Raw genomic sequence first — 26,134 nt, 5'->3', positions numbered from 1 at the left:
GATGATTTCTTTTGTTTTCTAACTCATACCTGTTAAACCCTTAAAGGTCTTCAGTGAGCATTTTGACGTTCTGTGGTACTTTGCTGCAACATCTTAATGCTATTATCTTTTGTTTTATCTTCAATTAGCATTATTGTTTTCTGAATCCATGTGTTTCATATTATCATGACCACATATGAATACACATTCACAAAGATTCATTTAAATATGACTGTTTTATGGGTGCATGCTCAAACCAAGAGATGTCTCAACATTTTCTTAATGACCCATGTTACCTGCATAGATAAGCTGATAACAACAACTACTGCAAATGAAGAACAGGACAACCTGATGACTAAGATATGACTTCACACGAGCTCGGCATGTTTGTAATACTGTGCTGGGAAACAAACTGTCAAATACATCATTTCACTCGCTTTATTAAAATCAAGACCTGTTGGATACTACTGTACTGAACCTACAAATGAAGACCTTGCAATCTGTTACTGTGTATTTTCCTTGATTATCAATGACATAAGACAAGAAATGAATATATTTTAAGATGACTTTGCTTTTGTTATATCTATACATCCACATGTTTATTCCCATGTCTACCGAAGTGCTATAAGTACAATGACTACTTTACTAAAGTCAATTTTGATAATAGCTTTTGCTTAATCTGAGACCTCTCCTGTGTATTATATGATTGATATAGCAAGAGCTATGCTCCTTTTTCTTTTCTTTTCTTTTGTGTTGGAAGTGCTTTGTTATAACATTGGACTCAAGTACTCCCTCTGTTTTTATTTATATGTCCTATTAGGTTTGTCTTAACTCAAACATTTGTATCTTTGACCATCAATTTTCTAAAAATGATATAGATTCATGATATAAGATTTATGTTTTTAGATTCACTATATGAAAAACATTTTCACATTATATGATTCATAGGTTGTAAAACTATAATTTTTTTTAGACAAATGGGTGGCCAAAGATTGTAATATTTGACTTAGGACAAACCTAATGTGTTATGTAAAAAAGAACGGAGGGAGTAGTAGGCATTGAGTGTGTACCAAAAACTTTTGTACATGAGTTCTCACATACTCATATATACATTTTTTGTACTAAAAATTTGTACGTGAGTATACGAAAAATGCTCATGCACAAATTCCAACTATATATTAAAAAATGACGTACCCAGTGCAGAGAGCTCCCGCTCTATGCGGGGTCTAGGGAAAGGTGTCAGTAGCAAGCCTTACCCTCGCCTGTGCAATGCGAGGAGACCGTGACTCGAACCCAGGACCTTCCGGTCACAGGCGGTAAGACTCTACCGCTTGCACTAGACCCACCCCTTCGACAAATTCCAACTATATATTGATACTGTTAAATATACTGTCCAATCTAGAAAGGGCGCGACATGGCCGCGCCTGGTTTTTCTAGTATAGTCTAAATTGTAACCACTAAACTTTACACCAATTTAGCTCTTAGGCTCCAAACAAATGGTTGAAAATAATGTCTAAAATTTAGTTAACTTCACAAAAATATAATTAGTCCATTTGACCATACAGTGAGCTAAACTAGTCTAAAGTTTAGCCCTCAACGTAGCCAACTAAACTCAGTATCATATCGCCAACCTATAAAATCAACGTCGTTAAATGATACTCCCTCCATATCCCTAAATGAAGACGTTTTGGACATCGCCATGGTCTTCAAAACAAGTTTGATCGCTAATTTTTACTATAAAATATTTATAAAATATAGTCAATATATACTTTTATAAAACTACATTTCGAGATGAATCTACTTACATCACTTTCATATTTTTAAACTCAATCGAATAGAATTTATTTGTAGTCAAAGTTTAAAATATTTGACTGTAAGACAACCTTAAAACAACTTCCTTTATAAACATGGAGGGTAAGAGTGGTAGTAGCATGTAGTTATTATTATATGATTGATTGAAAATGCTTGACAAGACCGTACTTTATCACGCCGTCCTGGAGTAAGTCTCAATCTCATATTTGAAGGATTCAAACTATTTTAATTTGACTAAATATATAACAAATACCGATATTTGTAATACGTGTTAGATGAATCACGTTATATATGTTGATTCAACTTTCTATAAACTTTAGTCAAACAAAATATAAGATGGATATTTATTTTGGGACCGATGGACTACACATTTATTTATCTATATAGAAAATCCTAAATGTTGATACACAAGGCAGGATGCATGTGCAAATGCAACCATGGAGAAATCGGAAATTGCAGGTGCAAACGTACGTGTATAGTACCTAGTACGCTAACCGTACAACGTGGGTAGATACGAGATCGCGGGAGGAGCAGGACGCTACAAAATGGTACACGTACGCCACAGCCGAATTAAAATCGTAACTGACCTAGTAAAAGCGCGGGGCCCACGTGTAGGCCATAGGACGGACCAGCGGCCACGGGCCCACAAAACCGGCAGGCGCAACCCGGGGGGCTGCTGCGGTGCCGTGCCCGTGCCTTGCGCCCCGGGTCCCTCTCTCTCTCTCTCTCTCTTCCTTTGCCTTATCCTCTTCGCTTCCCTGTGGTGTGGCCCCCATCCCCATCCCTATCAGCCACCAACCCATTCGCAAACGTAATCACTGACACCCGGACCAACGCAGTCCATACCCCACATGTCAGTGATGGAATTCTGTCGTGCAAGCTAAGTGTCTACTGACGACACGTGGAACTCACGCGCTGCTTCGTCTCTCGCTTTAAATTCTCCGCCTCTCCTCCTCCCCTTCGTGGGGGATTATTATTTTTTCAGCCTCGTAACAGTTATACTTATCAGCAATGATATATCGTTTTTCTCTCCTATCAAAATAATATCAGTGGACCCATAAACCACAGAAATGATCAGGTGTTTATCAATACACCGATTGACATCTTTTCATATAGTACTTTAACGATTACCACTACAGTTTTACCAGTAGATAGAGAAAACTAATATAAATTTACCATATTTGCTCGCGTGACACACCAGCCACGCACGCCAGGGTGGATCCGAGTCTACAGGTCACGCAAAATGTCCCTGTTGCCCCCTGCCTTCTTCCTATACACATCGCTAACTGGCAAGCTGTTTGTTACACCGCATAATTGACCCTGGTTGACTGCGATCTGAGTCATCTATCAAGCATTCAATGGCCATGGATGACTTCTTCCTCTACTGTCCAGAAAGCTCCCCGCACAAGCCGCCATGGCCTCTAGCTTGAACCGAGACGGGTCATCCAGGCGTGGACCACGAGCGAAGCTTTCGCAATGGCATCATTGCTCTCCCGGCCGACGACAGCCCGGACGTGGTTTTCGTGCACGGGGGCATGGTGACCTGGCATGCGAGGGTCTCACACGCGACGCCGTGGCGCTGTTCTTCGAGATGCCGGAGTTGGGCGGCCACGGTGGCTCCGCCGACGCGATGGTCGCCACCACGAGTTCGCCTCCTACGCTTTTAGCTACTGTCTTGCTAGCCACGACGGCTCTGCCGTCGTCAACGCTGGGTCGCTGGTGCTCGGGCAGAGCGAGGCGGTGCCAGGGGCCCGCGTGGGTGCCGCTTGTTCCAGCTGACCAAGGACGGCGACGACGGCATGGTGATGGACATAGGCACGACTGCGACGCGGCTGCCGTAGGAGGCGTACGTGGCGCTGCGCGACGCGTTCGTGGGCGTCGTAGAGGCGTACGTGGCGCAGAGGAGGATGCAGATCGAAACGAACAGGGAGCTCTGACCATCTCCTTCTCGTGCTTTTTCACCAAGCCGCCTCGTCGTCCTAGCCACCACGGTGTTTTTCTGCCTAGATGCGCGACGCCACGACGGGGATTCGAGTGAAGCGCCGCTGGCATCAGTCACCAAGCCTGCGAACCCGGTGGACATCACAGCACGGACGCCGCGCTGCGACCCTTCGCGAACTTGTTCCGGCTCGCTCAGGCACCGAGCCAGGCGCCGCGTTACGCACCCTGTCTTCGACCGCCGTCAGTGAGCCTTCCTTTGCCCAAGACGGCGAGGCATAGAGCACCGGCACACCTTCCACACCGACCGGCGTAGGCCGAGTCCGCGCTCCCTCTCGACGTCCGCCGTCGTGACGACGCTCCTGCACGCGAGTGCGCTACACGCACAACATGGCTGCGGCTTGGCCCCTGTCCTGCGCCGCCCAAACACCGCCACACCCCCACCGCTCGCCAACACAGCAGCAACACGCGTGAGGGTGCTGCACCGGCCAGGAACACCGTCACTTCGGGCCTCGCTGTGAACCGACGTCCACCGAATGCCCAGGCGCGTTTCGGTCACCGACGAGTTCACATGCACCGACCCTAGGCCCACCTTACCACCGCGGCCTCCTCCTACCGTAGTCCGACGTGCTTAGCCGGACCCACACTCGGCGTCCCTAGGCAGGCTCTTTGTCCAGCACCTAGCCGCAGTGATCCTACTCCCTCTATTTTCCTTTTTCTTGTAGCCGAGAGACAAACCGAGTAAGGCTGCGTTTAGTTCCTAAAAAGTTTCTCAAAAAGTGCTACAATAGCCATCACATCGAATCTTGCGATACGTGCATGGAGCATTAAATGTAGACAAAAAAAACTAATTGTACGGTTTGGTTGAAAATCGCGAGACGAACGTTTAGAGCCTAATTAGTACATGATTAAACACTAATTACCAAATAAAAATAAAAATACTACCATAGCCAAATTTTTAAATTTCACGAACTAGACAACAGCCTAAGACGAGGACACGAGGGAAATTTTATGTGACTTACACACTCGGATCCACCGACTTGCGTGGCTGACGTGCCACGTGAGCAACTGTGTAAAGTTGTGTCAGTTTTCTCTATCTACCGGTGAAAATATGGTAGCAACCGTTAAAGTGCTATCTGCAGTTAATAATCCCCCTTCGTGGCCCCTGTCGCTCTCTCTTCCCCCTTCTCTCTCGTGTGGGTTCGTCTAATCTAGATTAGATGCGATGATGATTCGAGGCGGCTAGCTTATTTTAGCTGGAATCCCAGGCTAAACCCTGGCTCGTTGGTTCAGCGGCCTCCCGGTGAGAATCGCATATCCGATCAGGTAGTTTTATCCTCTTTCCTGTTAATTTGGTGCGATTTTTTCGGTGGTTGTTGATCTGTTCAGCGTGCCGGTGCAGTGCTTGCGAATTTTCCTCTTGGTTTGGAGATTGCGGGTCGGGATTTCGGGCATTCTTCTGTTTTTCTTACTCTCTAGTGGTAGTTTGTGTGGTAATTTGTGAAGAACATTTGATGCAGTTAGTTATCTTGGGGCTATTTGTGTTTCAATGGACAATCGTACGCTCGCAGGATTTATGCTTCGCTCTCTCCGCAGGCGATGGCTGCGTTTACTGTGGTATAGGAGTAGGATCAATTTATCCTGGTGGGGTTGATTGCATTTAGGACTGGCAGCGGGTCGTTGTAACTTTGTAAGAGGCCTGATTGCGTGGAACTGCATCTAGTCTAGCTATGCCTTGCGAGCTTGTTTGCTGCAGTGAGTAAAAAACAAACTCTGAAAATCATGCGAATTTTTTATGTTGCCTGCAGGATGGAGACGGAAGTGAAGTCTGTCCCTGGTCACGATCACGCGGGGAGTGGATGATAAGATCATAAAAAAAAATCTGACAATCATCAGTCACAACTCATATTGTTGTGTCTGTTTCCCCCCTGATCACCGAGGCCAGGAGTGATTGATTGGTTTAAGTTCAGTGCACGCGGGTAGTGGTGACATCATGGGTAGTGCCTGTTCAAGGAAGAGGGGCCAGTTGGTCCAAGAGGATGATCTCTACAGTGCGAGGTTCTCCAAGAGCGGCAGCTTCAAGTGGCTGCTGCACACGCTGCCCCGCAGCAACTCTGCCGATGTGCAGCGGAGAACACAGGGCCCAGTGCCAGGCCGGTGCCCGTCGCTTGTGGAGCTGTGTGTGGCCAAAGTCTGCAAGGTGTTTTATTGCCTTTGTTTGTTTTTCAGTTTCTGAAGGAGTGTGCTTGTTCTTGGCTGAATTGATGGGGATGATTGCAGGACATAAATAGGTATTCTGATTTCTCCCTGCTGCCCAGAGATCTTAGTCAGCAGATATTCAGTGAGCTGGTGGAATGTGGATGCCTCACGGAGGCATCGCTTGGGGCTTTCCGTGATTGCGCTTTGCAGGTGATGATTCTATTCTTGTTTGGCACACCATTCTAGGTGAACTTAAACACATGGAATTTTCCATCATTGTGTGGAAATTTAAGGAATGTTATAATATAACTTTGCCTTTCCTTTGGAATATGAACAATGATGTATAGTCGTCAAACCAATCAGGCCTTGGTATCTACTACTCCCTCTGTTCCAAATTATAGGTCATTTTAGCTTTTCTAGGTACATAGCAACACAATGTGTACATACATAATAAAAACTATGTACCTAGAAAAGCCAAAATGGCCTATTATCTGGAACGATGGGAGTATTAGGGAATGACAAAAGGCATCTTCCCAGGCCTTGATAACTACTGTTTTGTATTGGCCGGCATAGCCTAGTCTTTTAAGCTTACTGTTGTGCACTACGCTGAGCAGGATCTAACATGGGACATCTCTTCACAGGACATTTGTCTTGGAGACTACCCTGGAGTGACTGATGCTTGGATGGAAGTAGTGGCTTCTCAAGGGCAGTCCTTGCTATCTGTCGACCTCTCTTGCTCAGATGTGACTGATAGTGGATTCAATCTTCTTAAAGATTGCTCAAGCATGCAAAGTTTGGCATGCGATTACTGTGATAAAATCTCAGAACATGGACTTAAGACATTATCGGGTCAGTATTACGCTGATAGCACAACAGCTGAGTTTGCTGTCAGCTGTATGATATTGTTGTGTCAACCTAGTATAGTATTAGAGATCTTGTTTTTGTTACTCTGCCACAATAATCTCCTAACTTTGTAGGCTTTTCAAACTTGACATCGCTGAGCATTAAGAAATGTGCTGCTGTTACTGCTGAAGGAGCAAAAGCCTTTGCAAACTTAGTTAATTTGGTAAACTTAGACCTCGAGCGATGTCCAAAGATTCATGGTGGCCTTATACATTTAAAAGGTATCCCTTTCTTTCTAAGCTCGTCAGTTATGAATTATATGCAAACCACCACCTTCTCTGCTGCAAGCTTGGAAGACTTAGTAGCACCAGTTAATGTTTGTTACCAAGACAATGCTGTTTGAACGTGAATAATGCTTATCAAAAGTTCAAGACTTAGTAGCACCAGTTAATGTTTGTTACCAAGACAATGCTGTTTGAACGTGAATAATGATTATCTTTGCATGTTCCAAGTCACTATAGGGGGATAAACTTGTATACACCTATGATGTGAATTTAGCTCATTCCCCATTGCATTAATGCTTCAAACTTTAATTCCACTGGATGCAATGACAAACTTTGTGATGCAGGCTTGAAAAAACTGGAAAAACTGAATATGAGATACTGTAATTGCATCACAGATTCTGACATGAAATATTTGTCAGGTAGTACCTCTCCTTAGTTGAGTGTTGTAAAGTGCATATCAGTATATCGTAATTTACAATGATCTCCAAGGCTAACAAATAGCATTTTCCTTCTGCAGATCTCACGAATTTGAGAGAGCTACAGCTCTCTTCCTGCAAAATCTCTGATTATGGTGTTTCTTATCTGAGAGGTAACACCAAGAAACACGAATAAATTTCTTCATTTTCTTCTTCACTATAATATTTGGTTCGTGTACATGCCCTTGTGTAGGGTAGGTGTATTTTTATTTTTGACTAACTCATTGCTTTTAGTTGAATGTTTCATTAGAGTTAGCAGTAACTCATTGCTTTTAGTTGTTGGGTCATTCAATTCAGGTCTGCACAAGCTAGGTCATCTAAACCTGGAGGGCTGTGCGGTTACTGCAGCTTGTTTGGAGGTTATATCTGGTTTGTATCTTTCCTGGGCATACTGTGCCATCAGTTGTCACTTTTGTGAAAATATCTTACATTTAGTCTCAAGAAGTCCCCATCTGTGTTCCCTCTGCCCATGGAAGCTAGTTCCACCAATCATATACAGTTGTCATTACATAGATGATTTATGATCCAATTAAGAGTGCATGAATAGACAACACAAAAGTTCCCAAATGTCGGACTAGATACCCTGAGAGTGCTTTTTTCAGCTATTATCAGGGCAGGTTACTACTACATATACATCTGGACAGGAACATAACTTTTTTTTTTTTTTCTTTTGTTGCTGAGGTGGGCGAACACAATCTGATTCTCTCATTCTATTATTACTTTCAAGAGAAACTTGTTAGCTGGAGTAGGCATTTGTTTTTGACAAGGGTGTACTTCTTTATGAAGTCTAACCATGCCATGTAGCTGTTACTAACTACTTTCTTTTTTCGAAAGAGTGGCTAGAGCATTGCTCACATATTATTAGAAGAAAAAATTGACCCAGTTTTTATGGTGAAACCAGGCCCGAAAACCGAGCAACCCCTAGGCTCAAAAAGCCAGCAAGACCCACAACTAGAGGAGCACTCCATTACCAAAAAAAAAAAAAAACTACACGTTGTGAAACAGCAGAAAAAACTGGTCAAGAAAGCAACTACGACAAACCATTAACAAAAGAGGTCGACCACACCTACGACAAACCATTAACAACTACGAACAGCTGACCACATGCATCATCATCCACTTAGAAGAACTACTCACTAATTTATGGATTTATTTAGTCCTCTTTTCTTTTCCCTGTGTGAACAGACCTGTTGATGCCTTAATGCACAGAGTAGCCATCTGGACTGTGTATCTCATCAATGTTTGTGTAAACAGCTTCAAGCCAAGCACTTAGGTACCCGAACTTTACTAAGACTCGGAGTTGTGCTATTGCAGGACTGGCTTCATTGGTCTTGTTGAATCTAAGTCGGTGCGGCATATACGATGAAGGCTGTGAGAACTTGGAAGGTAAACATGATGCAAATTACTGATCTTGTTGAATCTAGATTGGTTCCTTGTTTTTCTTGTCTAGATTAATGGTCAGACATAAGTTTTGCTGCAAGCTGGCTGTCTATGCCACTAAATTCCATATCCTTCAAGGCTACAAATTTTGTTTAGCTCATTTACTGGCACTGCCTTGCAGGTCTTACAAAATTGAAGGCTCTAAATTTTGGGTTCAACCACATTACAGATGCATGTTTAATTCATCTAAAAGGTAAGTTTTATCCACCCGTGGCCGTTATCTTTATATTAGTTCACAATAGGATTTATATCTGAGAAACAACTATGTTGCATATTTCGTGAAAAAGCATTTTTATGTAGTAATTCCGTATTTCTGTAAAACCTAATCACTATGTCTAAGAAAATAATCAGACCTTTTCCCAGTGGCTCATCTCCTTATCCTTCCTCCAGCGCCCTGGCCCCTCGTCTCCTCCTCCCTTCTCTTCTTGCTCTCCATGGTGCTCCAGCAGGTGGGGTGGGGGCGCTTGGGCCTCCCTGCTGGATCAGCCCATGTCTTTTTCCTAACAAATGAGTACTGTTTCTTTCATGTGCAAGTAATGCTGATAAGATGAAAAGCAGATGCAAACCTGGAATGGCATCTCCAAGGAGGGTATTGCACTCTTTGACCTAACATTGTGTGCAGCACTATAGCCTATAAGTACAACATTTAACCATGGAAAACCACACTTATTGTATTGATCGTTCTAGAAGTGCATCAGAATTATGGTGTCCCTTAGTATTGATTCATGCATAATGAGGAAACTGCTTTTTAGTTATTTTCTGATGCCCTATGTTCCTTTCAGATTTGATCAGCTTGGAGTGCTTGAACTTGGACTCATGTAAGATTGGTGATGAGGGTCTATTTCACCTGAAAGGTCAGGGTTGAATGCATTGGTAAATTCTAGATTACAGTGGCAATTATCAATTTCTCCTTGTTTGCCTGGTGTTTTGTTAAGGAAAACGTTTATAAAAAACCCCTGTATAAACTGTTGCCTTTAACTCTCTTTTGTGCTTACTAACCATTTCTCTCTGCTGAAATCCTAATTACAAAGCATCTTTTAATCTATCTTTGCATCTTGATGTGCTATAGGCCTCATACAGCTAAAAAGCCTGGAGCTTTCAGACACTGAAGTTGGGAGCAATGGACTTCATCATCTCTCTGGTTTGTTTAAAACGCTTGCAGAAATGCTAGTATTATTGGCAATTATTTTTTTTTCTTGTTAATCCATACCGGTAGACCATTTCAGATTGTGTAACCGTTTTTTAATTTAGTGCGTGTTTGGTGGGCTTGTCCATCACTTTCTCCCCCACTTTTTTGTTTGGTTTCTGGAATATAATGGGGGTTAACTCTCCATCACCTCATCCCTCACAAACTAATGATTTCTATAAGAATTGAGGAATGGGTGATTCCACTAAAATTTATGGGATGAACTCATGGTGCACCACCTCATATAGACTATGATGGTTCCTCAAACCAAACACCTCCTTGACATTGTTGCTACAGCCTTTGATGAAATTAACATGTGCTTTCAATAGATTCCTTATTCATACACTTATTTCTAGGGTGGCCCGTAATACTAGAATGATTTTAAATTGTTACAAATATATCGTAGTTCACATTTTGTCTTAAAGAAAGTTCTTAAGTTGTCTGTTTCTGCAGGTCTACGTAATTTGCAGAGCATCAATCTCTCTTTTACATTGGTTACTGACATTGGTTTGAAGAAGATCTCTGGCTTGAGCTCACTGAAGTCTCTTAATCTTGACAATCGCCAAATCACAGATACCGGTTTAGCATCTCTTACAAGTATGCTTCTCATATTAGTTGGATATATTGTGACTGTTTTTGTTTAAACACAGGCATCTTGTCACTTATAACTATAATGTTGTCATTTCTCTGATTAGCTTATTGGCATAGTTAAGATCACTTGGTTAATGCAGGTCTCACTGGATTGACACACCTTGACCTATTTGGAGCTCGCATAACTGATTCTGGCATGAACTGCTTCAGATGTAAGTATGCATACTCAAAACACTATCCTATCCAACAAGAGTACTATGTTATCGCTAAAAATGCAGCAGCTTCTCTTGGTGCATACTATAAAAAAGGGCAGACCCAGTGCCGGAGGCTCCCACATGAGTGGGGTCTGGGGAAGGGAAAAACCGAGGCAAGCCTTCCCCCCGCAAAATCTGCGGAGAGGCTGCTTCGTATGTTAACGCTAAAAATGCAGCAGCTACTCTTGGTGCATACTACCTTGATGGAATGCATCTCAATTCTTTGTGATCATCTTGCAGGAGCATTGCACTTGTTTATATCAGTGAATTTCTTTCCATTTGTAAATAAGGTATCTCACTGCATTTTAAATATCGCACCGTTGTTTCAGTTTTCAAGAATCTTCAGTCCCTGGAGGTTTGCGGTGGGTTGATTACGGATGCCGGTGTTAAGAACATCAAGGACCTGAAAGCTCTGACGTTACTCAACCTATCTCAAAATGGCAACCTCACAGACAAAACCCTAGAGCTGATCTCTGGTAAATTTTCGTTGTTCTCTCCGTGTGCATTTATCAGGACGACTGTCCTCGTCTCAATAGTTGCATCTGTTGACAGGCCTGACTGCGCTGGTGTCGTTGAACGTGTCCAACTCCCGGGTGTCCAACTCGGGCCTCCACCACCTGAAACCGCTGCAGAACCTGCGCTCCCTATCCCTGGAGTCCTGCAGGGTGACGGCAAGCGAGATCCATAAGCTCCGGCTGGTCGCCCTCCCCAACCTGATCAGCGTGCGGCCGGAGTGATAGGACCGGCACTCCCACAGCGACCTGTAACTGTAAAGCAAGTGGTGCCTGACTAGAGCAGGTCGCCTTGTACATAATTTTGCAAGAACGAGATGTCTGTACATATTGTTCTTTGTGTCGTGTCAGTGTGTCTGGTGGCAACGGGCTAATGCGTCCGTGTCAACGCGTGCACGGTGTCCCACGGATCCTGTGATGGAAAGGAACAATTGTAAATATGTCGTGCTTCCTCTCCGTGTGGCTCAATTTTTTACAATTTGGTTTTTTTTTTAAGAAAATTTACGTTTGGTCTCTTGGGAGACTTAAACGCATCTTTGAACCCTGTGGGTCGATGCTAGGACTCATGACTGTCAAGGTAACACGTCTCGGCGTCATAGATCTTAGGCTCCAAAGTGTACCTAACCGTGTATAGTAGGACATCTTAGGTGGCGTTGATGTGACTGATATCTTACGCTAGAATATAAGGCGCCAAGCTCGACGCCACGTATGTTAGCGCCTGATCTCGGCGATTCAGAGCGGGGTGGAGGTCGCTGAGATAGCTGCTCTGCTAGATCGGGGCCCTACTGAAGTGAAGCGACTGCAGGTTCACAGGGAACAGACAGGGGCTTCTGTTCCAGAAATTAAAGGCCCGGTCAAGAGTTCATTGAATGCCAGCAACTCATCAGCTGTTACCTGCCTACCAGCTCCATTGCTTGCAGCAATAACGACCCCCGTAAGTACCACTGCCACAGTACCAGTTCTGCAAAGATCGATAGATGCGGTAGTAGTAATCCGAATGCAGTAACACACTGACCCTGGCCTTCATGTTCATGTGATTTTCCCTCCATCAGATCGATGGAGATCGATCCCATGCCCCTGGTTCGCGCCAAACCTGTACAAACCCAGCGGCAGCAGCTTAAATTCCCGCTGTACGTGTGCAGTAACTGCAGTCTCTCTCTCTATCTCTCCCTGTAAGGGCATGTTTAGTTGTCAGTATCCATCACATCGAATCTTGCGGCACATGCATGGAGTACTAAATGTAGACGAAAAAAAAAACTAATTGCACAGTTGGGTGAAAAATCGCGAGACGAAACTTTTGAACCTAATTAGTCCATAATTAGATACTAATTACCAAATACAAACGAAAGTGCTATGGTAGCCAAAATCCAAAAAAATTTGGATCTAAACGGGGCCTAACTGTAACCTACTTTGCAAACCTACCAGCATTGAATCATCATCAGTTCATCACCATCCTGGGTTCTTGGGGCCTGTTTGGTTGCCAATTTTTTTTGGCGAAATGTTACTGTAGCATTTTCGTTGTTATTTGGCAATTAGTGTCCAATTATAGTCTAATTAGGCTTAAAAGATTCGTCTCGTGGATTTTGTCTAAACTGTGTAATTAGTTTTATTTTTTATTTATATTTAATGCTTCATGCATGTGTCTAAAGATTCGATGTGACGGAGAATCTTCAAAAATTTGGCAAAATGAGATGGAACTAAACTGGCTCCTGGTTGTGGTGCTACCAAGCATGCATCGAGTCGACGACGATGCTACTTCTAGAACCTCTTCACACCGGCCTGCTCTCCTGGGCCTGGCTATAAGTAGCAGCGCCAGAATGTGACGCCTTTTGGCAAGCTCCCTCATCCAGATTAGCAGAGCAGCTACCTCAGCGACCTCACCGACATTTTGGCAAGCTCCATCATCCAGATTGGCATGGGATCGATCTGATGAAGGGAAAATCACATGAACATGAAGGCCAGGATCAGTGTGTTACTGCATTCGGATCCTGGGATTTACTACTACCGCATCTATCGATCTTTGCAGAACTGGTACCGTGGTAGTGGTACTTACGGGGTCGTTATTGCTGCAAGCAATGGAGCTGGTAGACAGGTAACAGTTGATGAGTTGCTGGCATTCAATCGGTCTGTTCGCTGGTTGGTTTCTGGGCTGGTTTGGGCTGGCTGGTGCTGGTTTATTGTGAGAAAAAAATACTGTTGGCTAGCTGGTTTGGGCTGGCTGAAACCAACAAGCGAACAGGCTGAAGCGAACAGGCTGAATGAACTCTTGACCAAGCCTTTAATTTCTGGAACAGAAGCCCCTGTCTGTTCCCTGTGAACCTGCAGTCGCTTCACTTCAGTAGGGCCCCGATCTAGCAGAGCAGCTACCTCAGCGACCTCCACCGCCCGCTCCACCGCGCTCTGAATCTATGGCGTGTATTCTAGCGCTGGGTACAGGCCACGTAAACGTCAGCCCTGCTATGTATGGCCAGAGATCTCAAGAGCCAAGATCTGTGACGCCAAGACGTGTTACCTCGGCGTCATGAGTTCTAGCGCTGACCCTCAGAGTCCAAAGATGAGTTTAAGTCTTCTAGGGATCAAACGTATTTTTTCTTAAAAAAAGGGACCAATTTATTAAAAATTGGGTCCAGTGCTGCTGCGTAAATAGACTAGCCTCTACTTGGCTGCTGTGTAAATAGATTGGGGGCATTGCTAAACGGCAACGTATTAGGTCCAAACCAATCAATCTGTGCAAACTTGAAAACTACCACTCAGGACCACTAGATGCTGATCCAATGGATATGGTGAGAGGTAAGATTTTTTTGCGCTTAAGCTCCCCATCCGCTGGCCTTTTATTTTGCGCTTAAGCCCCCTCAGCCCATCCATTGGATCAAGCATTTAGTGGTCCTGATCGGTAATTTTCAAATTTATATAAGTTGGTTGGTTTGCATCTGATATGTTGCCTTGCTAAACACCTCTACTTGGGTAATATCGTGGTATCGGTTAAATGCTAGTTTTGATGTACCAATTGCTGCGGTCACGGTCATTGCAGGGGGCTCAATTTTCATGTGAAAGGAGAACCAGCTTTCATGCGTGAAAGAACCTGTACTAAAAATACAGCTAAAAATGAAAGACACATGACAAGGTTTCATATATTGAAGGCATATGGGGTTTAATTTACACGTGAGAATAACCAAGGTATCACTCAGTCCTAGGTCTGCACAGGACACTACTTACAATTACAGCTGCTACTGCTAGGCAAGCTTCGGCCACCAAGACGACATATACAGCAAAGTCGTTGTAAGGTCAGCAATGCATTGCTTGGTGATTACCTTCTGCGCCTGAACATCGATGAAAACAGTGTCAAGACAGGGTATCATAACATAACAGGGGTAGAACAAACTTATCTCATACGTACCGGGAGATGAAGGCGAATGACGGATACAGTGAGGATCAAATAGGGGCTCAATCAGAGAACCACCTGTTGAAGTGAAGAACACTTCCTACAGCTGAACCAGCAAGACAAGAACCCCAATGGACCTGGTATTGTTGGTTGACGAATGTCAGTTTCTCTTCTTTGTAATGCTCTTAAGAACTCTTCCGAGCTCAGGTTCCCATCCTGATTTGTGTCGAACACATGGAAAATGATGCCTACCACTCTATCAGTTAAGACGACCCCACAAACCTACAAGGCAAACCAAAATGAAAAATTAGATAGCTAGACATCAGTTAGAAGCTCGGTGACCTGGTTTTAAAAAAAAACAAATTATGCTGACCATTAAGTCAAGCAAGTCAAAACTGACTTCTCATTGATTAGTCAGCTAGCCCATAAGTCTGCTTTGTCTTAGCAGTTATTAATTTAGATTTGCGGTAGCAAAATAACATAAATAAGCATATGCCAAACTTGGTAAAAAAAAATCTTACATGTTGTGCCGCACGTTTTAGATCCTCCTTTGTCAATAACCCATTCACTTTCCCATAAGCGAAGATAGCCATCGACAGTGGTTCCAATCTTCGCCGCAAGTCAGCAAATGCCTTAAACTCCTGAAGTTGCAAATGAACATTCATGAGAATAATAAGAGATAAACTGAGTAGAATTATTAAGAAGGCAAGTCATACCTCAAAGGTGATGCGTATGTCCTTCAGATCTGGCTCCTTGACCAAACTATCAACTCTATCGAGCAGCTTGTTGATGTGGTTCATGTCAGCAGAAGCAACCATGGACAATGCAAAATCCTTTGCTGGTATTGTTTTAGACGACTTGACAGCATAATGACTGAACTCCAGTCTAATAATCTGAATACAAGTATAGTATGAAATATTTAGAAGTAAATTGTGTAGAATGCAAAATAAATAAGTAGTATCAGATAAAGCCAAGTAGTATCAGATAAATAAATTGTGTAGAATGAAAAGAGAAGCAGATGGCTTTTAGAACACAGTGCATCTAAGCTCTAGTAATACATGGTGTGTCGTTTTAAGAACTTCAGTTAAGTTTGGAAAAATTTCAATAGCCTACTTAAAAGGGATAAAGTCAACATAAATCTATAGCAATTACTGAGACAATTAGAAAAAGAAGTCCACTAGTTGGTAGGCAGACATATGTCTATGTATGCTATGAAAAAGGTGTTTGAATAAAACATAAATGCATTTTTCTTCCATGTAAAGTCCGGGTCAACTTTTCTGGACAAGTTATCATGTTGGGTCAGGGTATGAAAGAAGCAAATCACCTCGTCATGCAATTCCTTCAAAAATTTTGAAAACTTGTCACAGTGTAGAGGTTCATTGCCATCACTCCCAAAGAAGTACTCAACCACCGCACCATTTTCCACAGGCTGGCCAACTTTAAGTCCAATACGTAAACCATCCTTATGAGTGGACCCTTGTCTGTTAAAGGACCGCATCAGTGCCATTACTTTCTTAAACTCTTCTCTGTCTATCACCCTGAAAAAAATATCATGCCCCAGATGAGAACAACAAATTTACAGTGAAGAAGGTGGCCAAAAATTGTTCATACCCTTCTTTTACCATCAACAAACAAGTCAGATGACTGAACATGCTCATAACGAGCAGGTCTTTTTCTGGGGGAGATAAATTAACTGCATGCAATGATCACCGGTAAACAACAATACAGCACAAACAAGACCATATTAACTGTATTCTTGTTTATGCATGAGTACATAAGAACATACCTTTACCAGCATTACTAAACAACATATGTATACACAGGAAAAGAAATTTCAAACTGAAGCAAACAGGACTTGAAGAATTAAATTTCCTTTCAAACCATCAAATTTATTTTATATCATTTGTCAAAACCAAATAGAAGTGTACAGATTGAGAAATTTCTGGTCAACAGATACGTTACAGCAGGGGCGGGGAACCTATTGTCAAGACTTAGAGCAATGGTAGGATAAGAACTCACCCGCTGTGGTCAACGTCGAACATTTTGAAGGTCGCAATAAATTTGACTCAGGAATGCTGAGCAATGTCACAAAAAAGATGTACCTGCCAATACGACAGAGGCAATTTAGAAACCAATAATATAATGTCTGTGCAACAATGCATCAGATGGCAAATGGCTAATGCATCGCACCATGACTTTCAATATATGCATCATAGCTACGGCGTCTTATCATGAATTATTAATATATACGCTACATCAGTTATCCTGAACAGGTGCTAGATAAACACCTACAGATTTTCAAGGCTTTCTTACAGCAAATGATGAGTATTTATGCAGGAGTACAAATCCCAAGTTCAATATTCTGAATACAATGATTTGGGCCAACATTTTTTTCTAAAGTTCATTCCACTTACTCGGCAAAGGAGATGAGACCGTCACTATTTGTGTCGAACAGCATAAAGAACTCCGATGGAGCACAATGCAACTCTCCAGGGCTCCGCTCCCCCCTTAATCTTCCTTCACGAACTATGGTGGATTCTGATGGAGGAAAAACAGGGACTACTGCTCTCATCAAGTCAGCAGGCAACATGTAAACTTCCCCTTCTCGGTTCCTCACAGATGCGAAGTACTCAAAGATCTATTCATAAATATAAACATTGTTAGAAATTCGGTATGCCAAAACTTAATAGAATTTCCCAGAAGCCCTTAATGCAGCACTTCAAGCATTACCTTCTCAGGAGGGCTGAGAAGCCGTATCCTCTTCTCATAGTTAAAGAACACCCTTCTGCGGAATGAATCTGTAGAGAGTAGATTAAAGAGGAGGACAAAATGATAGGATTGTGATCAGATCAACACACTGCTCAATTTTGCAAAGCTTGAAGAAGATAAATACGATGCACTCAGACAATTAAACAACACTACGCTCATCAAGCAGTGCATGCTTACGTGCTGTTGATTAAAAAGCAGACATCGTAACAGACTTTACTGAACGGTACCCCTTGTCATATATAGTTTGGAATCTGCCAATTTGTCACACCTCAGGAGTGATGACAGGAAGAAGAAGGCGTATTCACTGAGAGAAGGCGTAGTTAAGCTATTTATGTAATCACGTTTGTATGACATGTGGGACCCAGTATGTGGGCATCGGCCAAGGGCCTTTTATTTCCGAACCCAGCTCTGTAATGAACATCGACAATATTATTACAGTAACAGTAAAGAGCCGGAGTGAGATTCCTCCGTCGCTCGGCCGAATCCGGCGATCCTCTTGTCGCGCTCACGTCGACGGCTTCTCGCCGGCGGCCAAGGGTCTGTCAAGTGGTATCAAAGGCGGTCCTTCCTCAGCAACAACCCTACCCACCCAATCCCCATCCCGGTGCCGCGTCGCTCGTCATCTCGGCTTCGCCCCTCATCTCCAACAACCCCGGCGGCGGACCTAGCGACCGGCGTCACCACCATCACCACTACCAAGGCGCTCAGCTTCCATCGGTACATTCCGAAACCGTGTGCTTCGATCTGCAGTTCGTAATTCCGGTCGGCAGGTGATCTCCGTCCACGCCTGCGTGGTGTTCGACGTCAGGTCTCATAGGTCCCTCCTTTGGTTGAACTAGGTCAGCAGCGGCGACGGTGTTCCCTAGCTTGAGCCCCACCATCTCCACCCCAATCCATCACCCTGGCTCGCAGATCCACTTCATCTACGGCTTGACAATCGACTGGGGGACTACACCAACAAACCTTGGGTTAGGAGGCGAGAACCACTGTGAGCATCTCCTATTCTGCTCAAATTCTTTCCAATTAGCACGCTTTAAACATCGAACAAGGGTTGCGGGGCACTTGTCCTCATGTAAAATTCTGGAGTTTGATTGTTTTCTGCGGTGCGGTGGCGAACGGCGAGGACGTGTCTGAGGATTTGGGTTGCAGAGCCTTCGTCTCTGTGTAAAATCCCTCGATCCCGCCTCACGTCCAGGTGTTGAGTGTAAAGGTGTAGCACGACAGAGGGGAGGACAAGATCCAAGCCTGTGCTTCACCAGTGTTTCATCACGGCTCCTCCAAAACCTTCAAAGCAGACACAAATCCTGCTTGACGAAATGCCTCGCAGCAACGAGGATGAGAAGACTCGTTGGGACTCAGTCATGGACAACTTTGACATGCTCTTTGCTCGATTGATTGACATCGACATCATACAGCAAGATCTGAGGACTCAGCTTCAAGACAACATCCGCAGGGTGGACAATGTGGCATCTGACCAAAAGTTTATTGCAGAACAAGTCAAAGCGAATGGCCATGCAGTAGCTCAACTGACTCTTCGCCAGTTCGACGAAGAAGCTCATTCTGTCAGTGGTAGCTCAGGCTCAGCAGTGTTTGAAGAGGAAGCACCATTCACAAATGTATTTGCAGATGACAAAGGCAAGGGCACACTCAAACCTAGCTCGTCCAAGCGTCCAAGAACTAAGTTTGATGAACCCAAGAAAGAAACCAAAGAAGATAACAATCAGAAGAAAGATCAGCTACCACACCACACTTTACCAAAGATGCCGTTTCCAACATTTTCTGGTGACCACCCCAAGATATGGATCAACAAATGCAACAACTATTTCACCATGTACTCCATCCCTGAGAGTTTATGGGTTACTGCTGCAACTATGTATTTACAAGACAATGCTGCAATGTGGTGGGAAGCATACAAGCTGAGTACTCCTACTGTCAATTGGCAAACTTTTTGCCAGGACATTCAGTCCAAATTTGGAAGTGATGACTATAGAACTGCTCTAGCAGATCTGATTGCTTTGAGGCAAATAGGAACAGTGGAAGATTATACAGCCCAATTCCATGCACTGCAGTACAAGATCACAATGCACAGTGCCAAGCATGATGAGTTGTACTTTGCTACACAATATTTTGCTGGCTTGAAGGATGATATCAAGGCCACTGTCGAACCCCAGGTTCCATTGACTGTTGACAGGGCAGCCCTCATTGCAAAGATCCAGCAGAAAGTTCTAGGATAGAGGTAAACAAAAATTTCAGCGCCATAATCAAGCAACCAAACCACAACAACAGAGACCTGAGGTCAGGCAACCACCAACATATGGTACTCTGTGGAGGGATAGACAACTGAGAGATTATCGAAAGGCAAACAACTTGTGTTTTCATTGTGGTGAAAAATTTGAGCCTGGTCACCTCGATGTCTGCACCAAGAAGAACAAGCCACAACTCAATGCATTGGCCCTGAATGACTTGGACAGAGAAATCAGTGAAGAGTCAATGAGATGGCAATAGAGGACCTGATCACTGAAGATTTTTGCCAACTTTCTCTGAATGCCATATCAGGAACTGATTCACTGAACTGCATCAAACTTAAATCCACTGTCAAGAACAAGACCATGCTCATTCTAGTTGATACAGGAAGCTCCCACAGCTTTGTAAGCTCCCAGTTTGTGCAGTTGACTAAATTACCAACAGCACCAATTGCCCCACAGAAAGTGAAGATGGCAAATGGACAGTGGATGAAAACCACCAGACAGGTTGAGAACCTACAGTGGTATATTCAAGGGCATTCATTCTCCACAGACATGATTGTCCTGGATATGCTTCCCTATGATGCAATTTTGGGTCATGATTGGCTCAAGGCATACAGTCCAATGAAATGTGATTGGGAAGCTAAAACATTGCAGTTCCAACATCAGGGCAAACAAGTGTGCTGAAAGGTTTGCAACAACCCCTACCCCAAGTAAGCACAATTTCAGCAAAACAGGTTTACAAATCCACCAAGGGCAATGATATTTGGGCATTTGTAATTCTTGACCAAGCTACAAGTTCAACTCAACCACAATCCAAGCAACACATTCACTCAGAAAACCTGCAGCTCCTTCTCACTCAATATGCAGATGTCTTTCAAGATCCCAAACAACTTCCTCCACCTAGAAGTTGACCATGCTATCCCTCTACTCCCTGATGTTGTCCCAATTAATTCCAGACCATATCACTATTCTCCTCAACATAAGACAGAGATTGAAAAACAAGTCAAGGAATTACTAGACAATGGCCTGATCTGTCACAGCCACAGTCCCTTTGCCAAACCAGTCTTGTTGGTCAAGAAAAAGGATGGAAGTTGGAGACTTTGTGTTGATTATAGAAAGCTCAACAATATGACAATCAAGTGATGAAATCTTGGATGAATTACATGGTGCCAAATTTTTCACTAAATTGGATATGAGGTCTGGCTATCATCAAGTGAGAATGTTGCCTGTGGATGAATACAAAACTGCATTCAAAACACACCATGGCCACTACCAATTCAAAGTTGACAAATGCACCAGCAACATTTCAGTGTATCATGAATAAAGTGCTTCACTCATTCCTAAGAGACTTTGTGCTGGTCTTCTTAGATGACATACTAATCTACAACAGATCCATGGAAGAGCATCTCTCACACCTACAGCAAGTACTTGAGGTCCTCAGAGTCAACAAACTCTATTTGAAGGCATCTAAATGTACATTTGCACAACAGAGCTTAGAGTACCTGGGGCATATTATATCTGATAAAGGAGTAACAACTGACAAATCTAAGATTCAGGCAATGCTACAGTGGCCAGTACCTTGCAATATGACTGAGCTCAGGGGTTTCCTTGGATTAACTGGATACTATAGAAAATTTGTCAAACACTATGGCATGTTAGCTAAGCCACTTACCAATATCCTCAGGCTCAAGCAATTTCAGTGGTCAGAGCAGGCTCAGCAAGCTTTTGATAACCTCAAGACAGCTATGACAACTACACCAGTCTTAGCTATGCCCAACTTCCAAGCACAATTCACTGTGGAAACTGATGCTTGCATTGATGGCATTGGAGCAGTGCTCATGCAAGGAGGACAGCCTGTGGCATATCGCAGCAAAGCTCTGGGAGAGAAACACAAAAATTTATCCATTTATGAGAAGGAATCCTTGGCCCTGATCATGGCAGTGGAAAAATGGAGACCATACCTCCAGAGACAGGAGTTCATTATTCAAACTGACCACAGATCCTTAGCATATTTGAAGGAGTAGAACCTTCACTCAGAAATGCAAAGGAAAGCCATGACAAGACTCATGGGGCTCCAATTTAAAATTGTGTATAAGCAAGGAAAAGACAATCTAGCTGCTGATGCTTTGTCCAGGGTAGCACATCTGATGGCTATCCAAGCTGTTTCAGTGGTTCAACCACAGTGGGTACAGGAGGTCCTAAATTCTTATGCTACTGACCCACAAGCTTAACAATTACTTGCCCAGCTAGCTCTACACAGTCCTGATGACAAGGGGTTTCAGTTAGACCAAGGTTTGATTAAGCACCACAACCATATATGGATTGGTCACAATACAGCTCTACAAAGCTAATCTCAGATTTTCACTCTAGTGCCGTTGGGTGCCGTTGGGGGTCACTCAGGAGTCAGAGCCACATATCACAGGCTGAATGCTCTGTTTTCTTGGAAGGGCATGAAAACTGATGTTGAAAGTTTCATCAAGCAGTGCAGTGTATGTCAGCACAACAAGCACTCTCATCAACACCCATCTGGCCTTCTGCAACCTTTGCCTATACCAGAAGGTGTTTGGCAAGACTTGTCTATGGATTTCATTGAAGCTCTATCCAAATCTCAAGGCCATACAGTTATTCTGGTGGTAGTCGACAGATTATCTAAGTATGCTCACTTCATTCCTGTGAAACACCCTTACACTGCCATGTCCATTGCTCAAATCTTCCTGGACAACATTGTCAAGTTGCATGGGATGCCATAAAGCATTGTCACAGATAGAGACCCCATCTTTGTGAGCAACTTTTGGAAGGAATTATTCAAGCTCTATGTCGTTCTAAGCTCAGAAGGGCAGGCCTGTTGCAGTGGTGAGAGCTGTCTCACTGAGTCACCAGGTCGCGGGTTCGAAGCAGTCCTCTCCGCAGATTTTGCGGGGGGAAGACTTGCCTCGATTTTCCCCTTCCCTAGTCCCCACTCATGTGGGAGCCTCTGGCATTGGGTCTGCCCCTTTTTTTATGTCGTTCTAAGCCTGAGCCTTAGAACACTAGGTTGCCTCGCTAGCGAATTCAAGTGCAAAGATGGCTAAACGGACACGAGCGAAATAAAAACGAAAGACTTTATTCATTTCTCCACCTTTTCTACACTCCCCCTGCGAGGGCTATTTATACACGCTCGTAGGCTTTTTGCAGGACATAAATGCCCTCACAACCACTACAAATTCGGGAAATATTCTTCGTCGCTTTGGGCTTGTTCGCCATCCGGAGTCCCCCTATCTCAGGTAGCGCCGGCACGAAGGGACCCGACCGGTTCCGCCCCTTGTTGCCCGCTCAACCGACCAGACGGGCCACTGGCGGACAGTAGTTGTCGGCCACGTGAGAGGCGGCCGGCTCCTTCTATGGCGAAACCTGCAGAAACGACCAACCAACCCATTAGCAGCTATTCGCTTCAGCTATTCGCCCGAGCGAATAGCCTTAATCGACCACGCACCGCCCAGCGGCACCTTTCCCAGCCGGGCCGCTCCTCTCGCCGGGGCGAAGGGGCAGAGAGCGGACCGCGGGCCGCCCTTTACCGCGGGGTCCGCCATTTCGTTATGGCGAAAAGTGATGCCAAGAAACGGGATGGCTTGCACCGCCTTTATTTCGCTTTAGCGAGAAGGGGATTCGACACAAATTCTCCTTCTTCCCACATACACCTTCTCGCCTTTTAATAGGGCGAAATGCTGGGTACGCCGGAGGGCTGATGCCGCTCTGGCCCTTGACTCCTAGGCGGCGATTGAGCCATATGGGGTGCCCATTGGTGGGGCCTGCCCCCAACACTCTACAAGGTTAATTTGGCTTTGAGCACTGCTTATCACCATCAGTCTGATGGACAAACAGAAAGGGTCAATCAATGCTTGGACTCTCAGATGTTCAGTTCAGGACTCACCAAAAACCTGGAAATCATGGCTGCCACTTGCTGAATTATGGTACAATTCAACATTTCACAGTTCCATTGGTTGCTCCCCCTTCAAAGCCCTCTATGGATCTGATCCTAATTTGGCTGCAAACACAACTGTTCCCCAAGGTACAGCTGAAACTGTCTCTGAGGTAATTGAGCACCGGGAACTGCATCTCCAGATACTTAAGCAGAGACTCGAACAAGCTGAGAACAGAATGAAGTACTTTGCTGATAAGAACAGAACAGACCAACAGTTCAGTGTTGGGGATCAGGTGCTGCTCAAATTACAAGCCGTATACACAATCTTCAGTGGCGAATCGTCCATTTCCCAAGCTGGCAAATAAGTTTTTTGGCCCCTACAAGATATTAGAGAAAGTGGGCACAGTGGCATACAAGCTAGAGCTGCCCGAGGACAGCCTCATACACCCTGTCTTTCATGTTTCCCAATTGAAGCAATTTCATCCTGACTACACACCGGTCTTCTCCAGCCTACCTGTGATTACAGACCTCCAGGCTGCAGCAGCACAACCTCAGCGAATCCTCCAACGCTGCATGGTAAAGAAAGGTAACAATGCTGTAACCCAAGTGCTTGTGTCCTGGACAGGATTGCCGTCTTCATCCACCACTCGGGAGGATTACAACGTCATTAAGCTTCGGTTCCCAGAAGCTCCTGCTTGGGGACAAGCAGCAACTTCGGCAGGGGGAGTTGTCACACCTCAGGAGTGATGACAGGACGAAGAAGGCGTATTCACTGAGAGAAGGCGTAGTTAAGCTATTTATGTAATCACGTTTGTATGACATGTGGGACCCAGTATGTGGGCATCGGCCTTATTTCCGAACCCAGCTCTGTAATGAACATCGACAATATTATTACAGTAACAGTAAAGAGCCGGAGTGAGATTCCTCCGCCGCTCTGCCGAATCCGGCGATCCTCTTGTCACGCTCACGTCGACGGCTTCTCGCTGACGGCCAAGGGTCTGTCACAATTGGCTTATCACATGCTCCTATCCACAACAGGATCGGTACAGCCGAGGGAGCACCGTACAGGTCGCAATTCAAGCAAGCAGGCGATCAAAATCAATAGAAGCGACACTCTTCGGGAAGATAACCCTGGCACCTCTTGTAGGTGTAGCTTTACAGAGCAAAGCTCCAAACTCCTAACGCAAAACAATAAGCCAGAGCCACACTAAACAACAGCGACGGCGGCGGTGACCACCTAAACCCCTCAGCAAACACGGAGACAGAAGAGAGGTAGCGCATCAGGAGGAAGCAAACGGGAAAGGGAGGACGCTCACCTGCGAACAGGAACCACCCGTTCTCCTCCCGCGCCTCCGTGGCGCCGGCGACCGAGATCTGACCGCTGGACGCCTCGCCGGAGTCGGCAAGCGACGGCGGTTTCAGCCACAGCCCGAGCCCGGATCCGGCCACCGCCACGGCGGCGGCGGCGGCGATCACGGCCTCGCGTCCATTCCCCGCCCCCGTCTCGGTCGCCGCGGCGCTGGAGAAGGCCCGGGCCGGCGGTGGCGACCTCAGCCGCCCGACGGCTGATCGAAGGAGGCGAGCCGCGCGGGGCAGGGGAGCCATGGCGGTGGAGGTCGGTCGGATCAGGGGGGCCTCGCGGCGCGGCGAACGGTCGCTGCGGATAGGGACGAGGTGGTATACGGGAGGAAGACGAGGACAGAGGACTATGACTTTGGAGCCTGAACTAGTGGACACTGGACAGAGGGGGAGGCGGCGATGCGTAGGTGCAGGAGCAGGGGAAGGAGAGAAAACGAGGCAGAGGGGCGGGCGCGGCGGCAAGTGGAAGCCTGGGTGTGGGCCGTGTGGGAGACGCGTCGCTGCTGTGGCGAGGACGCCTTTTGCGATGGTTATTACCCGACGCCCGGGCTCCACGCAAAAAAAAAAAAAAAAAAAAAAAACCGGCCGCCAAACCCAAAAGGGAAAAATATGGTGTACGCGGCACCAGGTTTTGCTTTACATGGTGCGCGTGTGTACAGTGTCGTCCACTTGGTCGTTACTACTAGTATGGAAGATTAAATAAAAATAGGTGCGTAGTAAAGCTGAAAAAGATTGTTCCATTTTAAATTATTTTTCTAAAATATACATTCCAAGTATGTTGAGTTTCTATAGGTTGTCTCATCCGATGCCAGTAATTTTTACGGAGGAGATGGTGAGAGAGGTGAGATAAAGAGATGCTGCTGCGAAACAATTACATTTGTAAATTATAAGTACAGTACTATGAGAAGACTTTACGCAATTGTATGAGTTGTTATTGTCATGTAAATTTAGGGTGGGCTCGAG

The 26,134-nt window shown here is 44.8% G+C and overlaps 2 protein-coding genes across 4 annotated transcripts; one reads left to right on the top strand and one right to left on the bottom strand.

Annotated features, from left to right (window-relative positions):
* Window positions 1-4,831: 4,831 nt before the first annotated feature.
* Window positions 4,832-11,970, top strand: LOC136496472 (F-box/LRR-repeat protein 3-like). 3 transcript variants are annotated; one of them, XM_066492161.1, is made up of 16 exons: window positions 4,832-5,032; window positions 5,538-5,929; window positions 6,010-6,138; window positions 6,570-6,777; window positions 6,906-7,052; window positions 7,400-7,474; window positions 7,573-7,644; window positions 7,829-7,900; window positions 8,846-8,917; window positions 9,093-9,164; window positions 9,754-9,825; window positions 10,041-10,112; window positions 10,611-10,754; window positions 10,871-10,960; window positions 11,332-11,478; window positions 11,555-11,970. In XM_066492161.1, exons 2-16 carry the CDS (start codon window positions 5,723-5,725, stop codon window positions 11,737-11,739), a joined length of 1,764 nt encoding a protein of 587 aa, XP_066348258.1. In that variant the 5' UTR covers window positions 4,832-5,032; window positions 5,538-5,722; the 3' UTR covers window positions 11,740-11,970. The 3 variants fall into 3 exon arrangements, with proteins under 3 accessions (XP_066348258.1, XP_066348257.1, XP_066348259.1); XM_066492160.1 differs by having other exon boundaries at window positions 4,832-5,055; XM_066492162.1 differs by having other exon boundaries at window positions 4,847-5,055; window positions 10,889-10,960.
* A 2,650-nt stretch (window positions 11,971-14,620) lies between these two features.
* On the bottom strand, window positions 14,621-25,551 carry LOC136496473 (calcium uptake protein, mitochondrial-like). Its single transcript, XM_066492163.1, has 10 exons — window positions 25,129-25,551; window positions 17,627-17,694; window positions 17,311-17,534; window positions 16,916-16,998; window positions 16,508-16,589; window positions 16,221-16,434; window positions 15,613-15,789; window positions 15,418-15,537; window positions 14,912-15,178; window positions 14,621-14,834 (listed from the first exon to the last, which is right to left on the bottom strand). The coding sequence occupies exons 1-9, from the start codon at window positions 25,415-25,417 to the stop codon at window positions 14,963-14,965; spliced, it is 1,473 nt and encodes a 490-aa protein (XP_066348260.1). The 5' UTR covers window positions 25,418-25,551; the 3' UTR covers window positions 14,621-14,834; window positions 14,912-14,962.
* Window positions 25,552-26,134: the final 583 nt, after the last annotated feature.

Source organism: Miscanthus floridulus, chromosome 12 (assembly GCF_019320115.1).
Source record: "Miscanthus floridulus cultivar M001 chromosome 12, ASM1932011v1, whole genome shotgun sequence".
NCBI classification, from domain to species: Eukaryota; Viridiplantae; Streptophyta; class Magnoliopsida; order Poales; family Poaceae; genus Miscanthus; species Miscanthus floridulus.
The sequence above is the reverse complement of the archived record's forward strand: the minus strand, read 5'-3'. Positions and strand labels throughout refer to the sequence as shown.